Below are 25,087 nucleotides of genomic sequence, written 5' to 3'. Positions count from 1 at the left end.
TTGCCTTTCTACTTCATTTCATTAATTCACAATTTTCTTGTTTATTTCCTTAACTTATTCCTTAATGCAATTTATTTAGTTTTTCCTTTTTTTGTTTCAGTTTTCTTGTATCTTTTTATGTATCTCAAGAACATTGTGTTATCAAACACCGTGGGTTCACACACGTTGAAAAATGTATAAATGAATGTGGATAAAAGCGTCTGCTAAATGCATAAATGTAAAACATCAGTACAACATTGGTGCCCAGAACAAAACAGTGTGTGTGTTTGCGTACACGAAGTCATTGTGTGTTACGTTGTGTGGGTGAAGACAGCTCGCTCGGCTCTGATTGTGTTCAGTAAAACACTGTAAATAGCTTCTGACCGACAGCTTCAATGAAGACAGTTTGTGATGTTCTTTCTAATGGCCGGCAAAGCAATTAATGTCCATCACTTGTTCTCTCAAACCTGGAGCGTTGTTTGACGGCCCCTGACCTTAAGTTCTCCTAAATTGCATTTTAAAACCATTTCTGTCAATCCAGACAGTACCATTAGTCTAAAAGAAGAGTTTGGATTTATGTAACAAGAAACAGCATTATTTGGTAATAAAGTGTAAATACGTTCAGAGTTATGATGAATTTCGTAAATCTGTTATTCCTCATTTTAGCAGCTTCACCAAAATAAGACTGCGTATTGAGTTTTCGATGGAGTGAGATCCACCGACATCATTTTTATCATATATCTTCTCCGTCCTCCCTCGGAGATTCAAACGCAACCACTTTTTTTGAGGAGTTATGTTTAGGAATGAGGTCTGAGATCATCTTCTCATCATCTCGGTGGTTTTCTTGCCCCGGCAACGCAGGAGAAAGCGCGAGTCGGAGGGAAGGAAATCAGATTTGGGTGAAAACGCAGGTTCTCGACGGACCCTGATTTAATCAAACCTGCTCTGGGACCTGCTGAGCTCATATTTAACCAGTATATTAGAGCCAATATGCTGATCCCAGCTCAGTTTTTGCCTTCGTCCCCGCTGACCTAACAGACGCAGACACGGGGTGGAAACTATTCTCGATCTGCACTCCCACTCAATGATTTTCTGCGAGTTGCTGCCAGTTTACCATGGTAACAATACTTTCTGCCAGAATAATGCGGTTACTGCGAGGGTGAATCTAATTATACCTGTTAAGAAAGAAAATAAGAAATTATATTCTCACAGAAGATAACTCGAGATGTTGCCATTCTGAAATTATTTTTAAAACAATAAAGCACCAATTATGGAGGAGCAAACATGCAATAATTAATAATAAAATGAAAGTTATAATAGGAAAGTAAGGGAATAAATGACTTGATTAAACAATATTTTAATTATTTATTTTTTAATTAAATGCAGTCTTGAATTAATTTTGTATTACTTTTTAACCTTTAATGATTATTTTGTGTAGTTATATTTATTAACTTCTTTAAAGTTAATAAATATAAACTTTATTTATTTATTTATTTTCATATTGGTCTATATATGCATTCATTTATTTTTTTCCACCATTTGTATACATTTTTTAGATTTTATTTTTTATTTATCAAGTTTTTTCTTTTTTATCAAATGAATTCATTTTTGTATTATATTTTTTCCTTTAATTATTATTTTCTATTTATATTTTACTATATTTATTTTTATATTTATTTATGGATGCATTTATTTTATATTTATTTTCCACTTATTATTTATGTATTTGTTTGTTTATTTTTATATAGATTTATTTATGCATGAATTTATTTTTATATTTTTTTCAACGTTCAATGTTTTTTTTTACATTTTATTCATTTAGTTCTAAAGTAATTTATTTTTTTTATTTCATTTGTATTTATCTATTTATAATTCATTTATTTGTATATTTATTTTTCGTTTTTATTTATTTTTAATCTCATTTGTTTATTTATTGATTCATTTCTGTGTGCAACATGAAAATGAGTGGGCGGTCCTTGCGTCGCTCCAATTCATCATTGGTTGAGATCTTATGTTTGGAAAAACAAGATCCATAGTTAGAAAGTTAAACGTATTTGTCAAAATATTTTGTAGCAACCACAATTTTTAGAAATAAAAACAGTATTTCCTCACAGCATCATCAACATCAAGTTGACAGTTACAGCAAAATATTGCTATATTACAGTAATGCAAATAAAATGTGGATTTGTGCAAAATGCATCACGCAAAACATCAAGCTTTGATATCTTCTCACAGTACGTGACATCTTTTCCTGTGATTGTTGTTAAATCGTGACCTGGACATGTTGTTATGAGAGTCACTCATGCACACGCACACCAGCCGATAATTCACACGCTGTCGACTTGACAAATCACATTTCTGCACGAAACAAATGGGACTTACAAAAAAAACACATGAAGTGATTCAAAACAAATAATCGCAATTGCACTTAACACATCACTTAAGGACCTGTTGGCCTGAAGTCCAGCGTTGACTGATAGACTTGCTGTTTGTAGACCTGCGGTGTTGTTCTGACACAGATTGGTGGTAATGTGTTGTAGATTGTGCGTCAGCGGCGGGTAATGATTTATATCAGCCGTGTTAGGCGAGAAGGCCGCCCGGGAAGGGATTGGGGGAAAACAAGCGAGAATATTTAACTGAACCAGTCCCGGATGTACTAGACCTGATTTTATCACGTAAATTTGAAACATTAGTAGATTATGGTTACGATTATTGAACCATATAAGGTTAATATTTCCTTAACTTCATATATCACGTTATATGAATTGGATGGTATTGTTCTAAGAAAACTAAGCGTTGTGGAGGCGGTTGCCATGACAACATCAAACTTCACTTTTTAAAGTAGATCAGATTCACGACGAAACATTTGCTAAGGTATTTCTGTCAACCAATCATTGCCTCTCATTTCAAAGATTTACGGCCAGCGATTTGATTGGTTCGTTAAAATGATGCAAATTGACAAACATTTGATCATTGTGTGGTGCTTAAATGACTATCATAGATGTGCATATGCTATATTAATAAGAAATAGGTTTCATTTGATGTAGGCCTATACAGTTTAATGAAATCAGGACATGAAAATGCTCACAAAAATAGACAACTGGCAGGAAAACTGAGCAAAAAAACATTGATTGACTTTCCATCTCATCCATAATTCACAAGCGTTGACGTTTGAACTAATTACAGTCACGAGAGTGACCCATTTCAGCCGTCTCGTGCTCGGAGTAGTTCGTCTCCCCCGTGGTGACAACTCCAACCCCAAAACAGCTGTGATGACTCTTGAACCAAACAAAGTCTGGAACAAAAACTAAACACGAGGCTTTGAGGGGGAGAGAGGGTACAAGCATGATGTACTTAACCAAACGGGTGAAAGAACGTCAAGAACTCAACTTGTTCTAAGTCAACCGATGCATAACAAACGTGCGAAAAATGTCATTATTTACTTTCACGACTTACTTTCTTCTGCGGAACACGAAAAATCTTTTGAAAAACGTTGGTAACCAATCAACATTGACTTTCATTGTATAGACACAAAACCACCGAGACATTATTCAAAATATCCTCTTTTGTGTTACTTAAGAAAGAGGCATACACAGCACGACATGAGGGTGAATAAATGACAGAATTTTTTATTTTGGGGTGAACTATCCCTTTAAAGACTGTGTATTGTTGCATAATCACCAACTCCATAAATCAAAAATCTTTCACTCTCACATGCAAACACTTTCTTGGAACCTTCGTGGGGCATTTGAGCTGTTAAAGTCTACCCGGTACAGTCTCTGGCGAGACAGGAGGTGTAATTGAAGTGTAAATGTATAACAAAACAACCATTACTCATTAACGCTGCTCCAGGTTGCGTAAATCATTTGAAACCGCCTTGTTTTTGTCTCTGATCCCCACTGATACTGATTGTGTTTTGGTCATTATCCACCGAGCCCGCGCGCGCGCACCGCAAACACACCCGAGGATGGAGGCCACGCCAGTGTTTTAAGAAAACAGCAGCTATCTTGTTGTCCACATAATCACATTAGCAAATGACTCCCGTCGGGCAGGTTTTCTTTAGCATCACGTGTTTTTCCGTCCTTTGGGCGGATGCTGGCACGCGCAACGCCGGTTTACCCACCGCGCCGCAAACGCCATTAGAAACTCATTTAGACCGCGCCGGCCTCCAAATTTCCAAGAGCTAGATGTATGCGCGTATGACAATGTGTTGGCGCAGCAAATTCTGCTGTTTTTTTTTGTGAACTAATGGGCTCTCCTCTGCACGGGGAGTTTAAGCAAGATTAATGCTTAACGCAAGGTCTCGAGGAAGAGCAAATTACGCACGAGTCTTCGTTTCGCCTCAAAAACGAACGCACCAGAGGCTACGCACCTGCAGTTTCTGTCTTCCGAAAACTCGGTGTCCATTTCTTGTTCTGCTTTTTATCATGTCTGATTTCTTTCCCCGTTCTTTATCATCCGCTTGACGCGCCGGTGTTGCGCCCGCGGGGACGCGCGGCGCTCTCCGCGGTGATTACTGTAATTAATTGGATGGAGGGCCTCACGGCGACCTGTTTTGGGATCAGTTTTGAATATTAGGTTATTGCGAGACCGGTTTGGAAGTGGGTGCTAGAGGATAGGAAACGTCTTTTCCAGCCATAGACAGACAGACGGAAAGATAGATAGACCTTCTTAATGCATAGATATAGGCAGACAGAGAGATAGATAAGACAGACAGACAAGACAGATAATAAAGACAAAACTCTCTTTATCATATTTGTTAAGGTCCTTGGGGCATTTCTCGACTCACAGAGGAACGTTTTCACTCTGAGGATGAACATCGTTCCCTTAGAAACGGGCACCATCCAGGTCACCCCATCCCTTCATCTCCACATATCACACAGATAAAGATGTTTCAGAAAGCCCACATGAATAAAACCTGTCCGGGGTCCAAATCTGGCAACCCAACGTGTCGCGCTTTCAAGCAGTCGTTGACGCATCCTTGACTTTGATGGACAGTAGCCAAAGTCTCCTACCCCGAAGAGCCATTTCTACCCAACATCACTCTTTTATTACCTCGTTTCATGTTATTGTTTAGTCTCTCTTCTTACCTCGGCCGACAAAGCACGAAAAGTCATTTGAATCCGGCCTGCGTCAAAGATCCTCCGGGGGCGCGCGCCTTCATTTGACGTCCGTTCAATGTCTCTCAGTCTCTGCATTATTAAAGTTGTTGTGTTGCTGCGACTCTTTTGTTCTTGTAATAAAGTAGCGCGGGCGTGCCGGTGGTCGCCGAGGTCCGCGTCCTCCGGCGTGAACCCTGATTTCTTTGACAGGCACAGAAGTAATGACCATTACTCACCGGGGCCGTCGCGCGCTGACAGCGCGTAACCTTATTACACTGAAACCTCGCGCGCATCAACCCTTCAGAGTGACCCGAACGAGCTTTCAAAAACGTTCGCAGCCTGGGTCTGTCCTCTATAGTTAATTTTTTTTATGGCTAGACACGCTTCACTTGTGAGGGCCTAATTTGTTGCTCTTAAATACAGCATGCGCAAACTGTCAGTGACGTAATCAGCAATTACTTTTTTTAAAAGTCGTAATTACAATTGACTGCACGTAAAACTAGGGCAGAACTTTTTGTTTGCACTTTTTACACTTATTCAATTTAATTTAAATTGGCTGGATACATGATATCCCACAATGCAACGCTACTTTCACGCGAAAAAATGCTGAAATGTTTACCATCGTAGTCTCGCCAATCTACAGCCAAACGCGTTTAATATATTTTTAAAAAAATCATTTTTTCCGGAATATTTTAAAATAGTAGTCTTCTTGCCCAAACAGGTGTGTGAAAATCATATCGGTCTCGTGCTAAACTTGTCGACTTGTTACTTCAAACGTATAATTTTCACGTAGACAACTTTTATTTTAAAACCTGCAAATTGCGTTGGGTTATGAGTGTCTGTTTGGAGAATCATGATGTTCTTTGACTTCTTTAGCACCTCCGAGTCTAATTCTGTTCAGGTGCGAAAAACGCTCGAGCGTGTGAATTAATGAAGCACGAGAAACCAAGTCAGGAACACCTTCCCGTCTGCCACGGTTTATATAAAATGTTCTTATAACATCTAGTTTTATTGAATACCCATCCAGTTCTCTATTCAGGAGCAGAGACTGAATTAAGAGTAACAAGGTCAAACGTCCAATCACAGGCGATCCCCTGTCCTTTGAATCTCACACAGCAAAATCACCAGTGTTAAAAAATGTCAAATTAACACTCATGAGCGTTAATTTGACCTTTTTTAACACTGGTGATTTTGCTGTGCAGTTTTTGATATTTACTGCGTTTGGTCTTACAGCTTCAGAAACGGTGTGAAGTGTAACCCACGGGTGTCAATCACAGGTGAATTTACTCAACAGCCCCGTATGCGATATATCTATATTAAAAAACTGAATTTTAATTTAACCAGGCGCTATATCTGAGCTAAAATAGCACTGCGTCGTACAGTATTCAAGTCTGCGCAAACGCCTCCTTTTATGTAAATTGACGCATAACCTTCAAATATTAGTTTTATCTTTTAATAATAGCATTTTATATAGTTGATAAATATGTGTATAAAATATAAAAATTAAGTATATAAGGATATAAAAGTAAAAATAAGTATATAGCTAAAAATCTATCAAATAAATCGTTATAAATAGTATAATATATATACATTTTAACAATAACCCAGATAGCACAGGTATGTCTGTAAGATGTCTGCTAAAGACCTGAAAAACATCTGCTGTGTAAAAACGCCTGATGAACATCTATATACATTTCAAATCATAAACATCTTACAGACATCTAGTGCAGATGAGAAAACAATGAAAAAATATCTTGCAGATGTAAACGCACACATCAAATATACGTCTCCCAGATGTATGTACACCATCAGAGAAAGATTAATTTCAAACAATGTTTAAGCGCAATTATCTACTTTATTCTCTAAAACTCTTGTTCTCTCGACTTGTTCTGCTTTGTTCTCCAGTGTTTCTGTATGAATGATCCGGTCAGATGGTAATGCTTCTGACACCCGAGTGATCTGTACATGGATTATAAGGAGCTCATTTGTCTGCTACCATCACTGTTAAGATAGCTGAGTTGTAAAAATATCCTCAGCAATATGCACCGATCGGTCTGTTGCCGTGGTGATGAGAGAAATACCCCCCCACACACTTTATTGAGTTTACTCGAGAGAGGCAGATTAAAATAACACAAAGTTTTGGTGCAGCGCAATTTCTGCGACACGTAAAGGATCACAGCTCTGGTTTTAAAGCTCAACAGCTATTGGGATTTAAAATGATATATTCACTTTAATAAAAATACCAAGAATTGACACATATTGTACATATTATGAATTTAAATACTGTACACTGGCACTCAGATATAATTTACATTTACATTCTACATTTTGTTAAATGCAGTTGGTCGAGGGAATGACCCGAGTATGCAGAGTTATCTACGCAAAAAGTGAGAGGTAGTGTGTACGAGACGCAGAGAGAGACATGAAAGAAAGCAACTATTTAATGCTTTTATTTTTCAAAATTCAACACGTCTTCCAAAATTGCATGAAAACAGACTCTAATTAAACTATTAAAACATCTCTTGTTAGTTACTACTAAATGTGCATAAAACGAACAAACAAGAATAAACGGCAGTACAAGAATATCCACCTGCATCTCGTGTCGATCTCTAACAGATTCGATCTATGAAATATTTGTATCCCAGTCTTAGTTCAAACCTGGGTCGCCCGTAAAAGCACCACAAGCGTGCCAACTACTAAGCCACGGCTCAGTTGATGAGCTCTATGCTTGTATTACAATTTATTCATTTGTTCTCGGTTGTATATTACTTGTGCACATCAAATACAAGCATTTCCATATTCTCTTTTTAAAATGAAATCTGCCTCAATGTCACGCGACTGTCATCTACTACAGATGTTTGTAAATAGCGCCTATAGCATGTAACGAACAGGCAGGTAGTTTCCAAGGCAACAGTTGCATTTCCAATCTACATTTTCTTGCTTTTCATTTGAGGTATATAATACCAGATGGTCTTATTTCTTTAAGAAGAATCGCGTGATGTCAGACGCCAGTTTGGTAGCGGCGTGGTCTCGTTTCATTTGACCTCTCTCTTTGGCCTGTTGCGCCGTCCTCTGCAAAACAAACAGTTTACGAAGTCACTAAATATTACAAATGTCTTGCATATTCAGATTTCACAAATCAACCTGTGGCTTAATAACATTCTTTTATACTGTCAATTGTGTTCTATACTATTAAAATATTTACGATTTTGCGTACACATACTTGAGTAACTGCGAATGCTTGAGTTTGTGCGTTTCTCAGCACAGCCTCTAGGGGGCTCTACACCACTAACTATCTTGTCATCATCTATATTCAATTTTTCGCCTATTTTTTTTCATTCAGCTATCTAAGGACTTTTTTTTTTTAAAGATTTGTTTTTGGCGTTTTTGCCTTTAATTGTACAGCTATTTGTTGGAGAGGACAGGAAGCGAAGTGGGAGAGAGAAGGGGGTGGGTTCGGGAAAGGACCACGGGACGGGAATCGAACCCGGGTCGCCCGATGCGCAACCGCGCCACATGTCGGAGCACTGCCCACTACGCTATCGGCTCCGACTCTAAGGACGTTTTTAACCCATCTAGTTCTATGGCACAAGCACTTTAGCTAACTCAATCAAGCAGAATTTTGGCAATAGCAGTACGTTCTGCGTCAGTCCTATACTGAGTGCGGATGAGATACGTTACCATGCGATGACAGACGGTGCAGAGCGTTTGAAGGTTCTCCATTGTACACTGGCCTCCTCCTTTGTAAACTGGGTTAATATGATCGACCTGCCAGAATTGGCCTTCCGCCGGATTCTGAATCATTTCATTGAGCTGAAATACACAGAGATTATTTATAAAAATATTATAAATTTATGTCAAAATTAAAATAGTTTCTTTAACCAATACATATATAAAAATATTACAATTAAAACCAATGACAGTATATATTAGGGGTGTAAAGATTTATCTATCAAAATATTGCAATGCAAAAATGTAATATATGTATTGCAGAACTATGCCAATTTTTTATGATATGACGTCCGTTTAATCCTATTGGTTGAGCTGCCAACACACGACATGTATAATGTTTTTTATTTAATGATTTTACTGGTCTACGAAATGGTTAGCTTTTCTCCTTTCTTAATATTGTTTAAATCCATAATTTTTTTATTTACATACACAAGGTTCAATTAAACCTGTTTTATAAAAGCTTTATGTACAACAAAAATGTAAATTTATAAAAAAACGAAATAATTAGTTAAAATATCGTGATATTATTGGAACCGTGAACCCCGTATCGTACTAGCTACCCTAGTATAAAACAATTTAAAGCCCATCGCCCTTGTAAAGCAGAGCCACACAAAGCAGATTAAAAGTGTTTGTTGTTGTGTGTAAAGCTTGTTATATTTCTTTTGTTTTCCTTTTTTTATTGAATAGCTACTTTGCCGATCTTTACATAGCCAGTGCTTCTCAGCCCATCGGGAAATGCAATTCCCAATTTCGCTCGGCAGGTTCTGACAGACCACCGTGGTGAGGGACTCCAGGTGTTTCAGGGGGATTAAAAGCTTCAGTGGAACTAAGCGGGAACTGGAAGTGGAAGAGGCGTTCGGAATGCGAGGAAACCGCCGCCAAAGCGTTGGCATTTCAGTCGGTGGCTGTTTTTAGACTCGCCGTCTCCGGGGAAACGGCAGTGCTAGGAATCAATGGTCTCCCTCCCTCTCAACAGAGTTGAGCCAATAATTATCCTAAACCTCTTAGGAGCCCCGAGGGTCGCGTCGGACGATAACCTCGGCGTACTACAGCGGCAGTTTCGCAGACCTCGGAAGTCGATAAGTCAACGCAACAAAAAAAACGTGCACTTTCAAACAGGCGTGCTAATATCGATACATGAAAACACAAAATAAAACGCGGAAACATTTCTCCATAACAATCCGTTGTGTGTATGACAGTGGGCTTGTTTGTGTGTTGGGGGCACTTAAAGCGTGTTATCGATCACATCGCAGATGCTCGGGGCTCTAACAGAAAAGCCAAACAAAAATCAAACCCGCACCTCGTAGCAATGCACTGTGGGAAAAATCAATGCCAATCTGACAGACCGGGCGTTCTGTTAACGCTGGATTCTCAGGAGAGGACTGCCAGTGTTTGTGTACGTTTGTTGGTGTTGGACACTGCGAGAGCAGTTTTTTGTGTGTGTGTTAAGACGGTGAACATCGCTGATAACTCTATAGAGGAAGTCAGAGAGCAGACGCCCAAGGCCGCCAGTGGTTATTGCTTCTGCAAACTAAAGAGGCCGTCTTTATTTATCTTTTTCTGTGAGCAATATTTTTTCAATAAAACGCCGGTGTCGACTTGCTCTCGAATGCTAGAGATAATTTCGACTAATGCGCATTTGGAAACGATAAATGCGCTGTAGGGAAAAACTCCGGCCGGCCGCTCAAGACTGAAATTAGTCCTAGTCAAACGGCTAATGCAAATTCGACGAAGAGAACTACTTTAAAAGAAGGTATTAAGGCCAATAAGCAGGAATTGGTTTGGGGGTGAATTTCAGGACAAAGATAGGTCTCGGTTAAAGACAAAATTACACAAATGGTTACGTTTTAGAGATTTTTCTTAAAATGTCTGAAGTGATTACAATCGTCTCCGAGCTAAACAAAACAAATATTAACAAAAAGGAGTTTGCACTGTTTGCGCTTTTACGGACTCGCCTGTTTCAAAGGAAGTTGTGCCAACCAGGTATTATCCAATATCTCCTTGCGGTGTGTACGCGGGGCGTCTCGGACCTGCAGGTACAGCTGGTGGGCGTTTAGTCCGCAGTGCTGACACACACCCTGTTCCGTCTCCAGAACGCGGGCGCGCATGTAGCCCTGATTGGAGCGCAGCTGGAAGTCCTCCATGCAGGCAGGGCTGCAGAAGCCTCCCGCCCAGCCTCAGTGACTTCCGCTGGGTTTCTGGCAGGACAAACACAGGGGCGTCCCTGCTGAGTCCAGGGCCTGCAGGTAGCCGGATTCAGAGTCCGCCTGGATACACGCAGAGCTCTGGACTTCTCTGCGGACAAACATGCAAGCAAACGTTAAGAATTTCATTCTCACACTTCTGAAAAAGAGGTGTGAATGGAGTGGTGAATGCCAGTATAAAACATTTTCTGTGATTATGTTTTTGCAAAGTTTAGTAAAACTAAAACTATTAAAACAGTTCTGTTAATTGAAATCAAATCAAATATTGTCCTAAATATAACTGACAAACGTAATTAAATGAAAACTAAAATTGTTGCCTTAGCAATAAACTGAAATAAGTTGAGGCACTAATGAATAACCACTAATAAATACTAATATTACTAATAAAAAAATAAAAAGACTAAGTGAAATAAAAACAATTTTAACTTATATGGCAACATAAAAACAAATAACTAATAAAATAAACAAGAACATGAATATAAATATAAAATAAATTGTTAATATAAAAAAAAAACTCTGGCCACCTCCGCTCTGCACGTAAAAACAACTGTGGTTGGCCGCTTTTTATGTCAATCAGACTAAGTGGGCGGGACCAGATTGTACATTTACTGTACATTACATTTCTTCATTAACCAATGCTTTTTTCCAAAATAAGATAAAATAAAAGCAATTTTTGCAAGTAGGACTAGTTCTGAAGCTAGGGAAAGATCCATAGATTTTTTTTATTTAGGTTTTTATTTTTTATGAATATTTAGAAATAGAGTAGAGTAGAATAGAGTTCTTTTGCATAGATTTTATACCATTTTATACAATGAAAAGTCTGGCTTTGGGTCATCGCATCTGACAAATGGGAGAAAACATCCGAGCATCTTTCTACATCGCTGGCTCATTTTAAGTCCACCATTTATTATACAGTACATAGGTAATCACGTGTATGTGTGTTTTCTCGTACTAACTTGGCAAAACTTCGTCAGAAAAGGTACATCATGTACACCACAAAACCAACCCTTACTTTTCTCACGGTATTTCTCGACAGATTTAAAAAATCTCCTGTACTCGATCAATTCTCACTCCAACTCTCTCACTTCCTCTCTCCTCCATTTCTTTCTCTCCGTCTCCTAAAAATATCCAGCCCCAGACAGCGCTCAGTACGTCGCAATTTTTTCCTCCTGCGGTTTCCATGGCGACGCTGCGGCACTCGCATATGTGTGTGTGTGCGTGCGGATTAAGCCCTTATCCTCTGCACTAAGCATTCTTCGGCACACACTACAATTCATACACACACGCACGCATATCCCGGGGTTTACAAGGTTAACCGTTAGCTACTACACGTAATTACATGCGGAAATGCACTTTCAAAATAAATTGTCACTTGGCGTGCAATATTTTCTCCAGGACCGATGCAAATTCAAAATAGATATATATGTGTCAGCGTCAGACCCCGCCCTGACTGTGGGGAAAAGTAATTTGATGATCCAAAGCCAAGTGAAAATATATATATATATATTCGTTTTCATTTTTGGATTGGATTGGATACACCTGGGGTAGCAGCCGTCGCAGTTTGGAGTTTGTCGAGATGAAGAGAAGTCACACTGAGGGATTGAGTGAGAGACTGAGAGATCTCATCGTAGACGTACAAAGTCTTTTTCTTTTTTACATACAAACAAAGTGTGAGAGGAAACAGCTGTGGCACATGATCAAAAACCTGTACTGTATCTGACGGGCGTGTGTGTGTGTGTGTTTGTGTGTGTGTGTTGATGACTTCATCAGATGACAGCAGATGAGAGTTACTCCGTCTCTATTACGCCAGAGTGGCGTTATTGAGATATTATTCAGATTGTGGTTTGTTTATTTGTGTGTGTGGCCACTCCATCAAAACCTCATGGAAACGAATCTCTCCACCCGTGATTTTTGTCATAAAATGTTGAGATAATGCTTGATGCAAGCTGGTCCGTTCCAGGATTTCTTTCGTTGGATTTTACATTTGAAACACCCACCGAGTCCTCCATGCTCTTTAGAAATGTGGGCGTGAAACAATCAAAACCCTTTTTTTGCTCGCCCACATGGTCGCTGAGATGTTCCGAGTGTTTTTTTTAGCCCACGTTTCCAAGTGCCCACCCACACACCTCTTGATTGCGTTTGACAGGAATTAGCTTATAACGTACAAGATCCATTCTTTTTCACGAGTGTTTGTGTGTATCTGTGCTCGAACCTGTCGGTTTGGTCAGCTGGTTTGGATGTTGAGCTTCTTTTAGGGATGAAACTGTCCTTGGTGATGATGCGGATAGCTCCGCCCTCTTTCTGGGCCACGGCGATGGAGGTCTGAGCTACGTCGTGTTTAGAAAGATACCTGAAAGCGTTCAGAGATTCAAAAGTGTTAGCGAGTAAACTGCGAGTGAGAACATTGTGGTATAATAATAACAGTACAGTGTCTTCTATGGTACGACGTGGCAGAGCTGATGTTTGTGTAACAGAACAGTAAACTTACACCAAGTAATGCGTAGGAACGTCCTCAAATAAAACTCAATTAAAAATGTATTTTAACTTAGAAAAACTGAGTACAACATGTATGCCACAAAACTAAAAGTAAAAATCAGCTACAACGGCTCATAACAAAAATAATTCATAATAAAAGTAATTAAACAAATAAATAAAAAATAATTAAAATACCCAAACTGCTGACAAAAAAAAAATGTTTTACTAAACAAATAGCTGCCAAGAAACAAAATAATTTATAAAAATATTTAAAAACAAATTACTGAAAACATTTTCAAATATTAAAATAGCTGACAAGAAACAAAATAATTAATAATAGAATTACTTAAAAATAAATTAACAATTACGAAAACTAATACTAATACTAAAACAGCTGACAAGAAAAAAATATTAATAAAAATATTACTTCGTAAAAATTATTTCTAAACCTTAAATACTAAAACTACTGATAGGAAACAAAACTACTAAAAAATGAAAATGAAAAATAAATGACTAAAAAAAGAAAATAATAAATAGCTGACAAGGAAAAAAGACAATTATTTAAAAATGAATGATTACTAAAACTTAAAAATACTACAACAGCTGACAGAAAACAAAAATAATTTAAAAAAGAAAATACTATAACAGCTGACAAGCAAAAAATTATATTCTTTTAAAAATAAATTCTCAATAAAAAATACAAAACAATAGCATTCAAATCTAATACGAATTACAACAAAACAAAGTTTAAATGATGCGAGAGAAAAAATGGGTTGTGATAATGTGATTGACACTCCTATCTGAGCCAGTCAGATGCAGACCCCGCCCACCTCTTCAGCTGTGATTGTGTGTTGTGTTCTTGCCTGGAGGTGCTGCTGTGTCGTCGCTGTGAGTGTGTGAGCTCCTCCAGGAGCAGAATGGGGCTGTGAAAGACTCTTCCGCTCTTCCTCACCATCCTCTGCCTCATCGCAGTGAGAGAGCTCCACTCGCGCACAAAACGCACAATCTGCCAACACACACATCTTAGACTTCTATTGTTTGAATACTGACCTAACGGTATTTTCTAAACAAAACTCGTTTTTGATTTTTAAATAAGCCTCATTTGGTGTGCTTAATAATAGTAATTTTTCCTCAATGTAGGGGATTTCAGGTTTATTTTAGACAAACAAGAATGCACAAAATATCTTATGAAACTTTACTGTGTTACACGCACACACCTGTCTCCTGTTCTCCGTGCGGTTGAATTCTGGTGGCAGTTCTTCCCAATTCTGTAGTCTAATATCCAAAGGAATAAAATTACAGTGAAGCGGGAGTCCATCCTGCACACACACACAAACAAATGTTTGTTTTTATACATAGTGGGGACTTTTCATAGACATGATGGCTTTTATTCTGTACATTTTAACATTTTTTCAAATAAACATCATTTAGTTTCTACAATAATCATTCTGAATTGTGGTAACTGCTGGCCTCTCTCTACAATGTAGCTGTTTAAGACTTTTATTCTGTAAATAAGAGCCAAACATGACATCGTCTAACCAACCAACTAGTAATATTACAGTATGTCATATTATGCAAAATTAGGTTACAAAGGTTGCACGAAGGTAAAGCACCAAGACAAAGCTAATGAACATTATTTTATTTTATTTGGTTAAATCAAATATGAATATGTATAAATATACTGCATGTAAAAGCATTATTATTAATAGAAACAATTATAAAAAAATACAAATAATAATAAGAGTCAGTATAGTAACAATCTAAACTAAACCTGGCGGTGTCACTGAGCCAGAAAGACAAAAATCACCGAACATCTAAAAGTCTCTTGGGTCTCGCAAGGTCACAACGACAGCAATCCACGCTCGACCCCGCAAAGACGCTCGATACAGGGCTGCCAGTTCATTAAAAGACTGCAACACACCAGGTACAGCTCGACCAGCGTCCCCTAACGCCGTCCACGGGGACCGACTTGGGCCTTCAGAAAATATTACATTTCCAGCCCACGGCAGATATGCGCTCCATATCTTCCTCTGTCTCTCTCAAACTCTGTCATTCATCACGGCTGGGCTGAAATAGCCTCAGGAAGAGCTCTTATTAAAAAACTAACCCGGATAATATTTCTCAATCAAAGTCTATTAAGGGCCCTCTGCCTATATCTGCTTCCACTTAATTCAGTTGCACGGAAGCGCGAGAATTCTGTCTTTATACAAACGAGGGATGCTTGATTTTGACTCTTTATTCACCCGGCAGATGAAAATTGTGTGTTTGGGTTACGGATTGAGACGATACAAGGGACATAAGTCTGTTTGATGCCAGCTGGTTTGTTTGATGTCAAAGCTGTTTTTTGTTTACTTTTACACGTTTACGTTTTTGTAGCTTTATTTTCTTTTTTTGCGTTTGGATTTAAAATGCATATATTTACAAATGCAACTTTTCGGAAAGGGTTTTGTTTTGATGGCGAACATTCTGATGACAACTGTACGACTCAAACCACCGCGGAGACGTTTCATGTCCACATTTTAGCAATTTAAGGCTAAATAAAAAAGAAATACAAATGAATGGCTTCCTAAAACACTGAAACTTTATTTTTACTTTTGACATATTTTGAACTTGAAACTTTATTTTAACAGCCCATTTAAATTGACCCAACAAAAGCTAACAAACATCAACGTGTTGGCTGTTGGATTTATAATGAACAAGTTTGTTAGCGTTTGTCGGTTCAGTGTAAATTAGCTATTAAAATAAAGTTAAAATTAAGTTAAATATAAAAATAAAGTTTCAGTGTTTTAGAAACCCATTTGCATAAGTATGTTTTCGTTTTCGTTTTACTTTACTTTACTTTACTTTATTTGAGTTTAGTTTTGTTTTACACAGGCCTTCATCAACTACTCATTCAAACAACCCAAAGCTAGTTGATTTAAAAAAAAATACACTTTTGTAGGAATCCATTTGGAATCCAAATTGTTTTCTAATGCAATAATGCAATGCAATCCCACAATGCAAGGCAAACCAATCAAACTCGCATTCAGAACGCACTGTAAAAACGCCCAGAGTGTGTATGTAAATTCACTGTACCATGCAGCTGTATGAAACACAAACAGTCAGTGATTTGAGTTTTATTGCATGTCGCACCTTGTCATAGATGTAGATCCTGTCCGTGTTTCTGCTGGCGCAGAACTTCAGACTGTCGTACACCGGAACAGAGTCGTCGGACTGCTCATAACTCTGATCGTCATTAGCTATGGGAGACAGAACTAATAGAGATGAAATGGCAAGGAATTAGAACAAGGGAAAAGGAAACGATCATTACAGTCTGTACCAGCGGATGATAAAGGTCAGTTGGTACAGAGCACAAAATCCCTCTAACGACGCTAACGAAGGCTGAAATTCAGGTACGATGTGACCTGAAACAATCCCGCTGTTCTCAAAATTTAGCATCCAGGATTTGCTCCTCACAGCTGTTGTGCATCAATTTGGGTCAGGTTTTCTGTGCAGAAACCCCATGAGGCTTAGTTACCAGAACCCTCGTGCCGTCTAAAATAGCCGAGCCGTCGCTGGGCTGACCAATCACACTGTGTTATTAGAGAGCCATTATGTGTACTGTACGACGGCGAGAGGCCGGAGGTGTGTGTGTGTAGTGTCGTAAAGGTAAGACAACCCAGCAGTATGCAAAAAGTGTCTTGAAAATTGCGGGCCGCTATTATCCATATTTCACCAGTATGTGTTATTAGCCGCAATGACGTAATTGTGAAATCGTTCGTACGTGCTTATTTTTGTCACGTAAGGCTAACCTTCTTAAAAGGACAGTTTAATATGTACTTGGCCTCATGTCATTCTCAACCCGTGTGATTATTTTTTTTCGCGATGGGGGAACCGCGTCACCTTAATACAATGAACACGTATGGTGTTCACAGAACCTTTAAACAACATATATCTGGCACGATTCATAACTAATTGCGACGTGCCAAGTTTGATTTATGAGGAAACGTTAAAAAAATGGTGGACTACGAATTACAATTTCAGTGAATTACGTTAAATTTGATTTCTAAATTACATTTCAAATTACATACCAAATCTATGACAGACACGTTTATTTAACCCTTGTGTGGTATTTGGGTGTTTTGGACGTGTTTTGTTATTTTTTGATTAGATTTATTCAAGATAAATATGTTTTATTTCATAGATCTTTATTTTATTCGAATAGCATCTTTTCCAAAAATGTGATTTAGTGAGGCAAATGTAAAATATTAACCATGTATAACGTATGCTAACCATATACGTCTATGTTGTTGTAATTGGGATAAAAAACATGTTAAATTATTTAAAATATTAAATAATTATTTACTTTCTAATGGCTTGTGACATACATTTACATGAACTTTGGCCGAGTAACAAAAACATGATCACCATTCGAGTGTTAAAGCAAAACTTGTTCTCCTTACTAAAAAAAGTAAGTTATATAGATTTGGAACAACATAAGGGTGGGACTTGAAAGATTTTTAATTTTAGGTGTACTGTCCCTTTAAGACCCTTGAAGTAATAAAGGGGACACTAATAAGTGTGTGAGTAGGTGCTGTGTTCAGACCTGGATCACCACTGGTGTGTGTTCCCGGGGTGGGGTTGTCAACCCCTTCTTGCGTTTCTTGAGACGTATGGGTGCTCATTTCCACTCCATCCTGATTGGTAGGCTGGCTCGGCTGTGCATGTGGAGTTTGTGGGGTGCTGGGGGCAGCTGGCCCACGTTCGCTGTCTGCGTCAGAGTTGCAGGTTCCGTCCATCAACGACGAGGCCGGTAATGAGGAAGGCGAACCGGGAGCTAAAGGAGAGGGAGGAAGGAGTCTCGTAAATGACACCGCGGTCACATTTGTGGTGACATTTCGATTGATTGATTCTTAAGACACTGAAGGTATTTTCGTTAACTGGGACCTTCGTTAGGGGTTCACATATAGACAGGGTGATACCCATAATTCCCCCATCCGTCCTATGCAAAGGTATCAACACGAGCAATGCTGTTAAAGCCGAGCATGCTGGGAAAAGAACAGATGCTGTCTGTTTTGCGTTTGACTGATTTCCTTCCCTCAAACCAACAGATTCACATCCCTGCCATATGGCGCCACGGGACACGACAAAAAAAGCACAATGCATGTTTACAAGCCACCCTCGTACCCTTCCGTCTTCTACAGCATCCTCCTCACGACGTTCAAATGCATTATCTGTCTCGTATCTGTAGTCTCGCTGTCTCCCTGCGGGGAGGCGATTGTCTGAACGTGACGGGGGACTTCGACCATAATGGCGAAGTTTGACTGCGTCAGGCGAAATTTGTCAGGATGTGCGAGGACGAGTTTGATAATTGCGGCGTGCTCGCTTCCAGCTGACGGGGGCCGCTAATGAATTTCCACACCTCTCGTTTCGCTTGCGTTTCACCTCTTCTCGGTTTCACACCACCCCTTCTTGCTTTGCGTTACCCTTTCTTCCTCGCGTTCTCTCACCCTCTCTTTCTCTGAAAGGTCTCGTATGGATCTTCTGAAATGTCAGCTGAATTTGTGAGAAGGCGAATGAAAGCGCCACTGCTGTGCTGTCTCTTAACGAGCGGCCTCGCCAAAAGAAAGCCAGACAGCGGCTAAAAACATCTCCCGCTGCGCATCTGAACCCTCATCACTGTCTAAAGTGGCCCGCCGCGCCACCTTCGTGGCTGCAGATCTGCCACAGTCCGGCGTGGACGGCTCAAAAGCCGATTTCAATCGAGGGAAATAAAGTGAAGAAAGGAGTGTACACTGTAAATAGCTAAAAGCCCTGCGGAAGATCTAAACTGATGCATTATGGGAGTTTTCAGAAGAATGCAAATAAAATGTAAAGTGGACGTTAAAGCTACAATCTGTAACTTGTGCCTCACTGTTTGAAACATAAAATTGCAGGTTACGATCAGTGTTGTGTGTAACTAGTTACTAAGTAATTAGTTACTGTAATTAAATTACTTTTCCTGTGAAAATGTAAAGTAAGGGATTACTCTAATTTTTTCTGTAATTTAATTAGTTACTTCTGATGTAATTAAACTAAATACTTTGTGTAATATTTGTGTGTGCAATAGTGGAATTGACATCAAAATTCAAAGTCTAACTTTAAAATCTGTGCTTTAATGTATAATTCTCACATTTGTAATACTACTTTATGTAGTTTTATATTATTTATTTGAATGAATTAAAACAGCCGTTTCATGTCTATCCTTTAATTGCTTAACTAATCAAGGTTGAAGAAAGTAATTATTAATAAGTAATTAAATACTTTTCGGAGAGAGTAATTAGTACAGTAATCTAATTAAATAATCTAATAATGTTGAATATGTAATTAGTAACTAGTAGTTAATTACTTTTTCAGAGTAATTTACCCAACACTGGTTACGATACGTACTTATGTTTACGCATTGAAAACCGTACATTGCTTACGAAATTGCACGCGAAAGCTCAAATTATAAATCATCATTATAAGTTAACATTGTGAATCGTGTGTAAGGCAAGGAAAAAGTTGAACACTTATTTTTTATGTTCTTGCTCAATAACAGATTTTTGTTTATTTTTTACCCCCCAAAAAGTTACTGCAGCCATAATTTGTTTTAATAGGTAACTCATTCACGACCACGGATGTGTGAAAGTCTAGGGTAACCGGATAAAACACCCAGCTCTTGTAAACGCTCGGCTACAATTTTAAAAGAACCAAAAAGCAATAAATGTTTATCGAAGTACAAACGGATAGAATTTTATAACCATAAAAAGGGAAATACACACATAGGAGAAACATTAAAATAGTAGATAAAACACAATTTAGATATGTGGACGTGAAGATATTGTGGTAGAAGCCTAGAGTAACCATTTACAAAAAAAGAAAAGTTGTATTATGGAAGAAATTCAAAAGAGAAATGCATGAAATAATCCGGAGATGATTCTGTACGTACACCAGCATTTGGATCAACATCCTTCCCCAGCGTCTAGTTCTGATTTTGTGTCTGAGAGATACCTGACGTTTCTCAGCAAACCGATTGCCAGTGAAATCTGGGAATGTGGCGTACCGTAGCTGACGTTTCTAAATCACAGCCTTTCAATATGATCGGTGCGTGCATGTGTGTTTAGGAGCTGACAAGATGTTACAGGTAAAATCGGGCCCGTAGACATAAAGCAAATTGTGGAACTGCAGCGTTGTGATGTTGGTGTCGTGCCTGAGCTTTGCGGCTGTGTTTTTTTAACTCTTTAAGAGAGAGCAGAACTAGGATATTACTCACGACTGAGTTAACAAACAGCGAGGTAAATGTGAAAATAAGTGCGAGAAAGAGATAAGTGTTAGATTGTGTTTTTTTAACGCGTAGGAAACTTTACGGTTTAATTTTTTTAAATTTACGCTTTAAATTGACTAATTTAGCAAGAAATCACACAAACGTCATTGTTTTAACGTTACGAGTTGTGACAGAGATTGCAACCTTTCATGAGGAGAAAATCATTTAAAATGACACAAAAGATGTTTTTTTAGGTCAGCGTACCCAAAAATGAAAATTCTGCCACTGCTTACCCTCACGTCTTTCTAAACCAGTTTGATCTGCAGAACACACAAAAAAACATTAAGAAAAATGTTACAGTGAAAATTTACGATGAAGTCACAAGGGTTTGGAATGGGGCTGTCACAATATCAGAATTTTACTACACGGTTATTGTGAGAAATACCACGATAACAATATTTTTGCAATATATTTTGAATAAAAAAAAAAAAGAATAAATACTGCTATCACTCAAATTTGTCTTAATTTAGTTTTATTTAGCATTTTCTTTTTTTTTGGTCAATTGAATCCATATCAATAGTCACAGCTATTAATATCACGGTTATTAATATACTGATATATTGACAGCCCTAGTTTGGAACAATACAAGGGCAAGTAAATAATGGCAGAATGTTCATTTTTGGATAAACTAACGCTTTATAGAAAAAACGGTTGGCTTTCAACACATCAGAGCAGGGAAATAAACACGCGGATAAGACAGCAACAGCTGGCCTGGTGTGCGCTTATATCGTCGTGTTTGATTTTACATCACCAGCCTGTTGTCAGGGGACGGATTGACGCTCTGATCGATGGCATTGGATTTGATGGCGAAAACAAAAGCTCGCGAAGATTTCACAAAGTTTTCCAGCGGTGTCGCTGAATGAAAGCGGCATTCTTGATCTGACAGGTGACAAAATCCATTCCGCCTGACTGTGGCCGTGATAATGACTCATTTTCAATGCGATCTATTTCTGTCGTTCGGCGTGCACGCCTTCTCGTTTCTTCACGGCGTTTCTGCCCGTCTTTCGTTCTCCTTTCTTGCGGAACTTCTGGAAGGAGATGACACGGGGAAAGGAGGTTTTGACGTGATTTTGCAAAGGATCAGATGTTCTTTTATAAAACCCATCAAACACAGAGGGGTCCAAAAGACCACATTTGAAAATCTGGGATATGAAATCTCTGTTTTAACATGCCAATAGAAGAAAGTTTTGAGGTTTTGAAAAATGTAAACAAAGAAACGCTATGATCCATGAAATGGATCAATATTTAAGATTTCTAAGCTGTGGAACAAATAAAGCCAACGTGTTGATTCAAAAGGCCAACTTTTTTGCTTTCATTGAAGCACACAAGCTCTCAAAAGAGAGAGAAACCACACATTTATCATAATTTTTTTACCTTTTTACATTTATATGTTGATAATATAAAAAATATTTTTATCATTTGCTTGTTTATCATTTCTTTAAGCAATTTTAGGAGAAATATCTGAAACTATGTAAAAAAAAAGTAAACAACTAAGGACGTCATTTAGATTTGTACTGACATTTCTCCTGTAAAAAAACAAAACTTTATGTAAATTTATAATACAAGTTATGGGCAAATGTGCTTTCTGACATCACCTTGCTGTAAGTTTCGCGGGGTCTCGCACATCTCGCAGCGAAGCAACAGTCCACTGTTGGAGAAGGTGCAAGCCTCACAGCTCCACTTCTGATTGTGTCGTGCCGCCTGCAGTCCCGCGGAGAGCCTGCGGGGGGCGAACGGCGGCGACAGGGGGCTTTTCTTACCCTTGTGCCGCGACAAGGGGCTAACCTGCTTAAAACGCTTCACCTGGGGGGAAAAGTCCTCCCCCTCGTTCGAAATGGAATTCTGGATCTCCGGGGACCCTTCCTTTAACAGAGCGGGCGGAGGACTGTCGGAAGACTGTTGTTCTGTTCTCTTGCGTTTCTTTTCTTGATTGCCAGAGGGGGAAAAAAACGAGCGGATGTCGTGCTGTTTGTCCCTTTCGAACTGTGGAGGAGAAACAAGCGACAGAAAACGTTGACAAGTGTTGAAACTTGGTTTAATCTACAGGTAAACGTGATAGCAGGTTGGCTAAAGTATCAGATACAAAAGTGATGCAACTCAATTGCTTCCTTTGTCTGTAGGCCCAGTCTTCTTATTCCTATACGTTGTGAAAACATTTACTTACGTGAGAAAAGAAAACGGTGTCCTTGTCATCTTCAGCATCTCCCGTCATAGCCTCGCTCGGCGTCCACGCCCGCGCAAAGTTCAGAAAGTCCCATTTCTCCCTGTCTCCCTCCTCGGCTTTCAAATACTCCTTCTTGCCATTCAGAGCGCTGCCTGTTACGGTTTCCTGTCCAATATCATTTGAAAAAAATCTCGACATATGAAAGCAATATTGCATAAGTTGCAAACAGCTGAGTCCTTATTTTACGCCGCAGAACTAGAATATTGTGCTGCCGCTCCCCGTTACTTCAGAACGGGTGAAATGAGGTCTCGCACGACATCGCTAATGCAATATATATTGATTATTTTACAAAAAGGAGAATGGTGTGTCTACCAATTCAAAAACGGAGGCCTGTAAAACTGCTTATAAATTCACAGTGAAACATGAAAAGAGTTTAGATGCATCGAGCCAGACGGATCTGAAATAGCTGACGCTGTTTGCATGTCAATCCATTTCATTTTGTGTATGCTGAAATACGTTTTCAATTTAGAAAAAACGTTTGGACTACATTAGCCTTACGCACATGTTTAGACCCCTTTAAAGGTAAAATGGGATTTCTGATTTGAGGTGAGGAGACCACAGATGTACCTTTCTGTTCAGCATTGCCCACATGACGGTGTCAAAAGTTCCTTTAGCGATCAGGTAGTGGATGTGTACGGCGGCCGTTTGTCCGATACGGTGCGCGCGGTCCTCCGCCTGTTTGACGTGTCCAGGGTTCCAGTAGAGTTCAGCGAAGACCACATGAGAGGCGGCTGTGAGTGTCAGACCCTAAAGAGAAGCAGAAAGCTATTTTCTATTCATATATGTACAGTATAACTAGATTATTTTAATAGGTGTACGTGTATGAAAATCATTTAATGTTCCTGTGGTTTGGCACTCTTTTATTCTTTCTTGAGAACCGTATAATGAGTGACAGGTTGTGAGGTCTGGTGTTGAAAAAATGGGTCATTCTCACGAAATCTTAGTTTCAAGATGTCAAACATGAATTTCTTATAAACAATACAAGTTTTCTTTTGTTTCATTAAAAACAAGGCACGACATTAATTTCAAAACTTACTGATAGTTTAACACAATTTTGAACTTTTCATTACCGTAACCATTTAAAACTGTCAATCCCATAGCATGTTTTGCTAAAAACGTGAAGTCATGATGCCTAAGCAAGTTTTTATTTATCATACACAATAAGACGTTAATAGAGTATATTTGGATGGAAAATCATACATTTTATAAATGCAGAAAACTACCGGTATCGGTAATGAGAATGAAAAAAAAGAGAATATTAAGCTTTGAACTAGAACATTTTTAAGTAATCTGGTAACCTGTTACCGGCAGATACCGGCAGATGTGTTTCTTCATAAAATCGAACTTAACGTAAATATTTTGTGTCTGTTTTGACAGTCTTTTAAAAATGTTACGGAGGATGAGAATATGAGTCATGGACACTTCTTTCTTCCACCACGTCTTCATTTTTCTTATTCATGAATATTCCGTCAATTTTTTTTGTCATTCGAGAACATCTGATAGAACATCCAATTGTTTTTTTCCAGAGTATTTTAATTTGACTCTGTTTAAATTGCAACATACAATGCACTTTGGGACGCGTTACGGCAATGAGAATTTCAGCAGAAAAGCAATAAAATGCATAAATAATTCACTCCCATGTCCAAGGTAGAGAACACGTTTATGTTTATTTTTATGGTTTTTTTGTGTTAACAAATTATATTCACCTATAAATTTAAATAATTTACTCACCCTAAGATTGTTCCAAACCTGTATGAATTTCATTGTTATGCTAAACACAAAGGAAGATATTAGGAAGAATGTCAGTAACCAAACAGATCTCATCCCCCGTTGACTCCCATAGTATTAGTATTTTTAGTAAATAGGGGATGAGATCTGTTTGGTTGCTGACATTCTTCCAAATATCTTCCTTTGTGTTCAACGGACAAAGAAATTCATACAGGTTTGGAACACTCAGTAAATGATGACAGAATTTAATTTTTTTAGGGTGAACTGTCCCTTTAAAACCTTGACTTTCATGATGTTTCAGGGGTTTCGTGAGAATGAC

General features: G+C 38.5%; 1 protein-coding gene across 1 annotated transcript in view; it reads right to left on the bottom strand.

The window, feature by feature from the left end:
* Positions 1–10,774: 10,774 nt before the first annotated feature.
* The window catches only part of zranb3 (zinc finger, RAN-binding domain containing 3), a 41,629-nt gene continuing 27,316 nt past the window's right edge, over positions 10,775–25,087 (bottom strand). Inside the window, exons 11-19 of the mRNA XM_057326318.1 lie at positions 23,608–23,787; positions 22,981–23,145; positions 22,412–22,799; positions 18,078–18,308; positions 16,625–16,746; positions 14,710–14,811; positions 14,356–14,498; positions 13,230–13,367; positions 10,775–11,108 (exon numbers count right to left, since the gene is read on the bottom strand). Coding sequence (XP_057182301.1) covers positions 10,991–11,108; positions 13,230–13,367; positions 14,356–14,498; positions 14,710–14,811; positions 16,625–16,746; positions 18,078–18,308; positions 22,412–22,799; positions 22,981–23,145; positions 23,608–23,787 — 1,587 coding nt within the window. The 3' untranslated portion in view covers positions 10,775–10,990. The remainder of the gene's footprint in view (positions 11,109–13,229; positions 13,368–14,355; positions 14,499–14,709; positions 14,812–16,624; positions 16,747–18,077; positions 18,309–22,411; positions 22,800–22,980; positions 23,146–23,607; positions 23,788–25,087) is intronic.

The sequence above is a fragment of the Triplophysa rosa genome, linkage group LG25 (genome assembly GCF_024868665.1).
Source record: "Triplophysa rosa linkage group LG25, Trosa_1v2, whole genome shotgun sequence".
Classification (NCBI taxonomy): domain Eukaryota; kingdom Metazoa; phylum Chordata; class Actinopteri; order Cypriniformes; family Nemacheilidae; genus Triplophysa; species Triplophysa rosa.
Note: the sequence above shows the minus strand (reverse complement) of the source record. Positions and strands in the feature narration are given on the sequence as shown.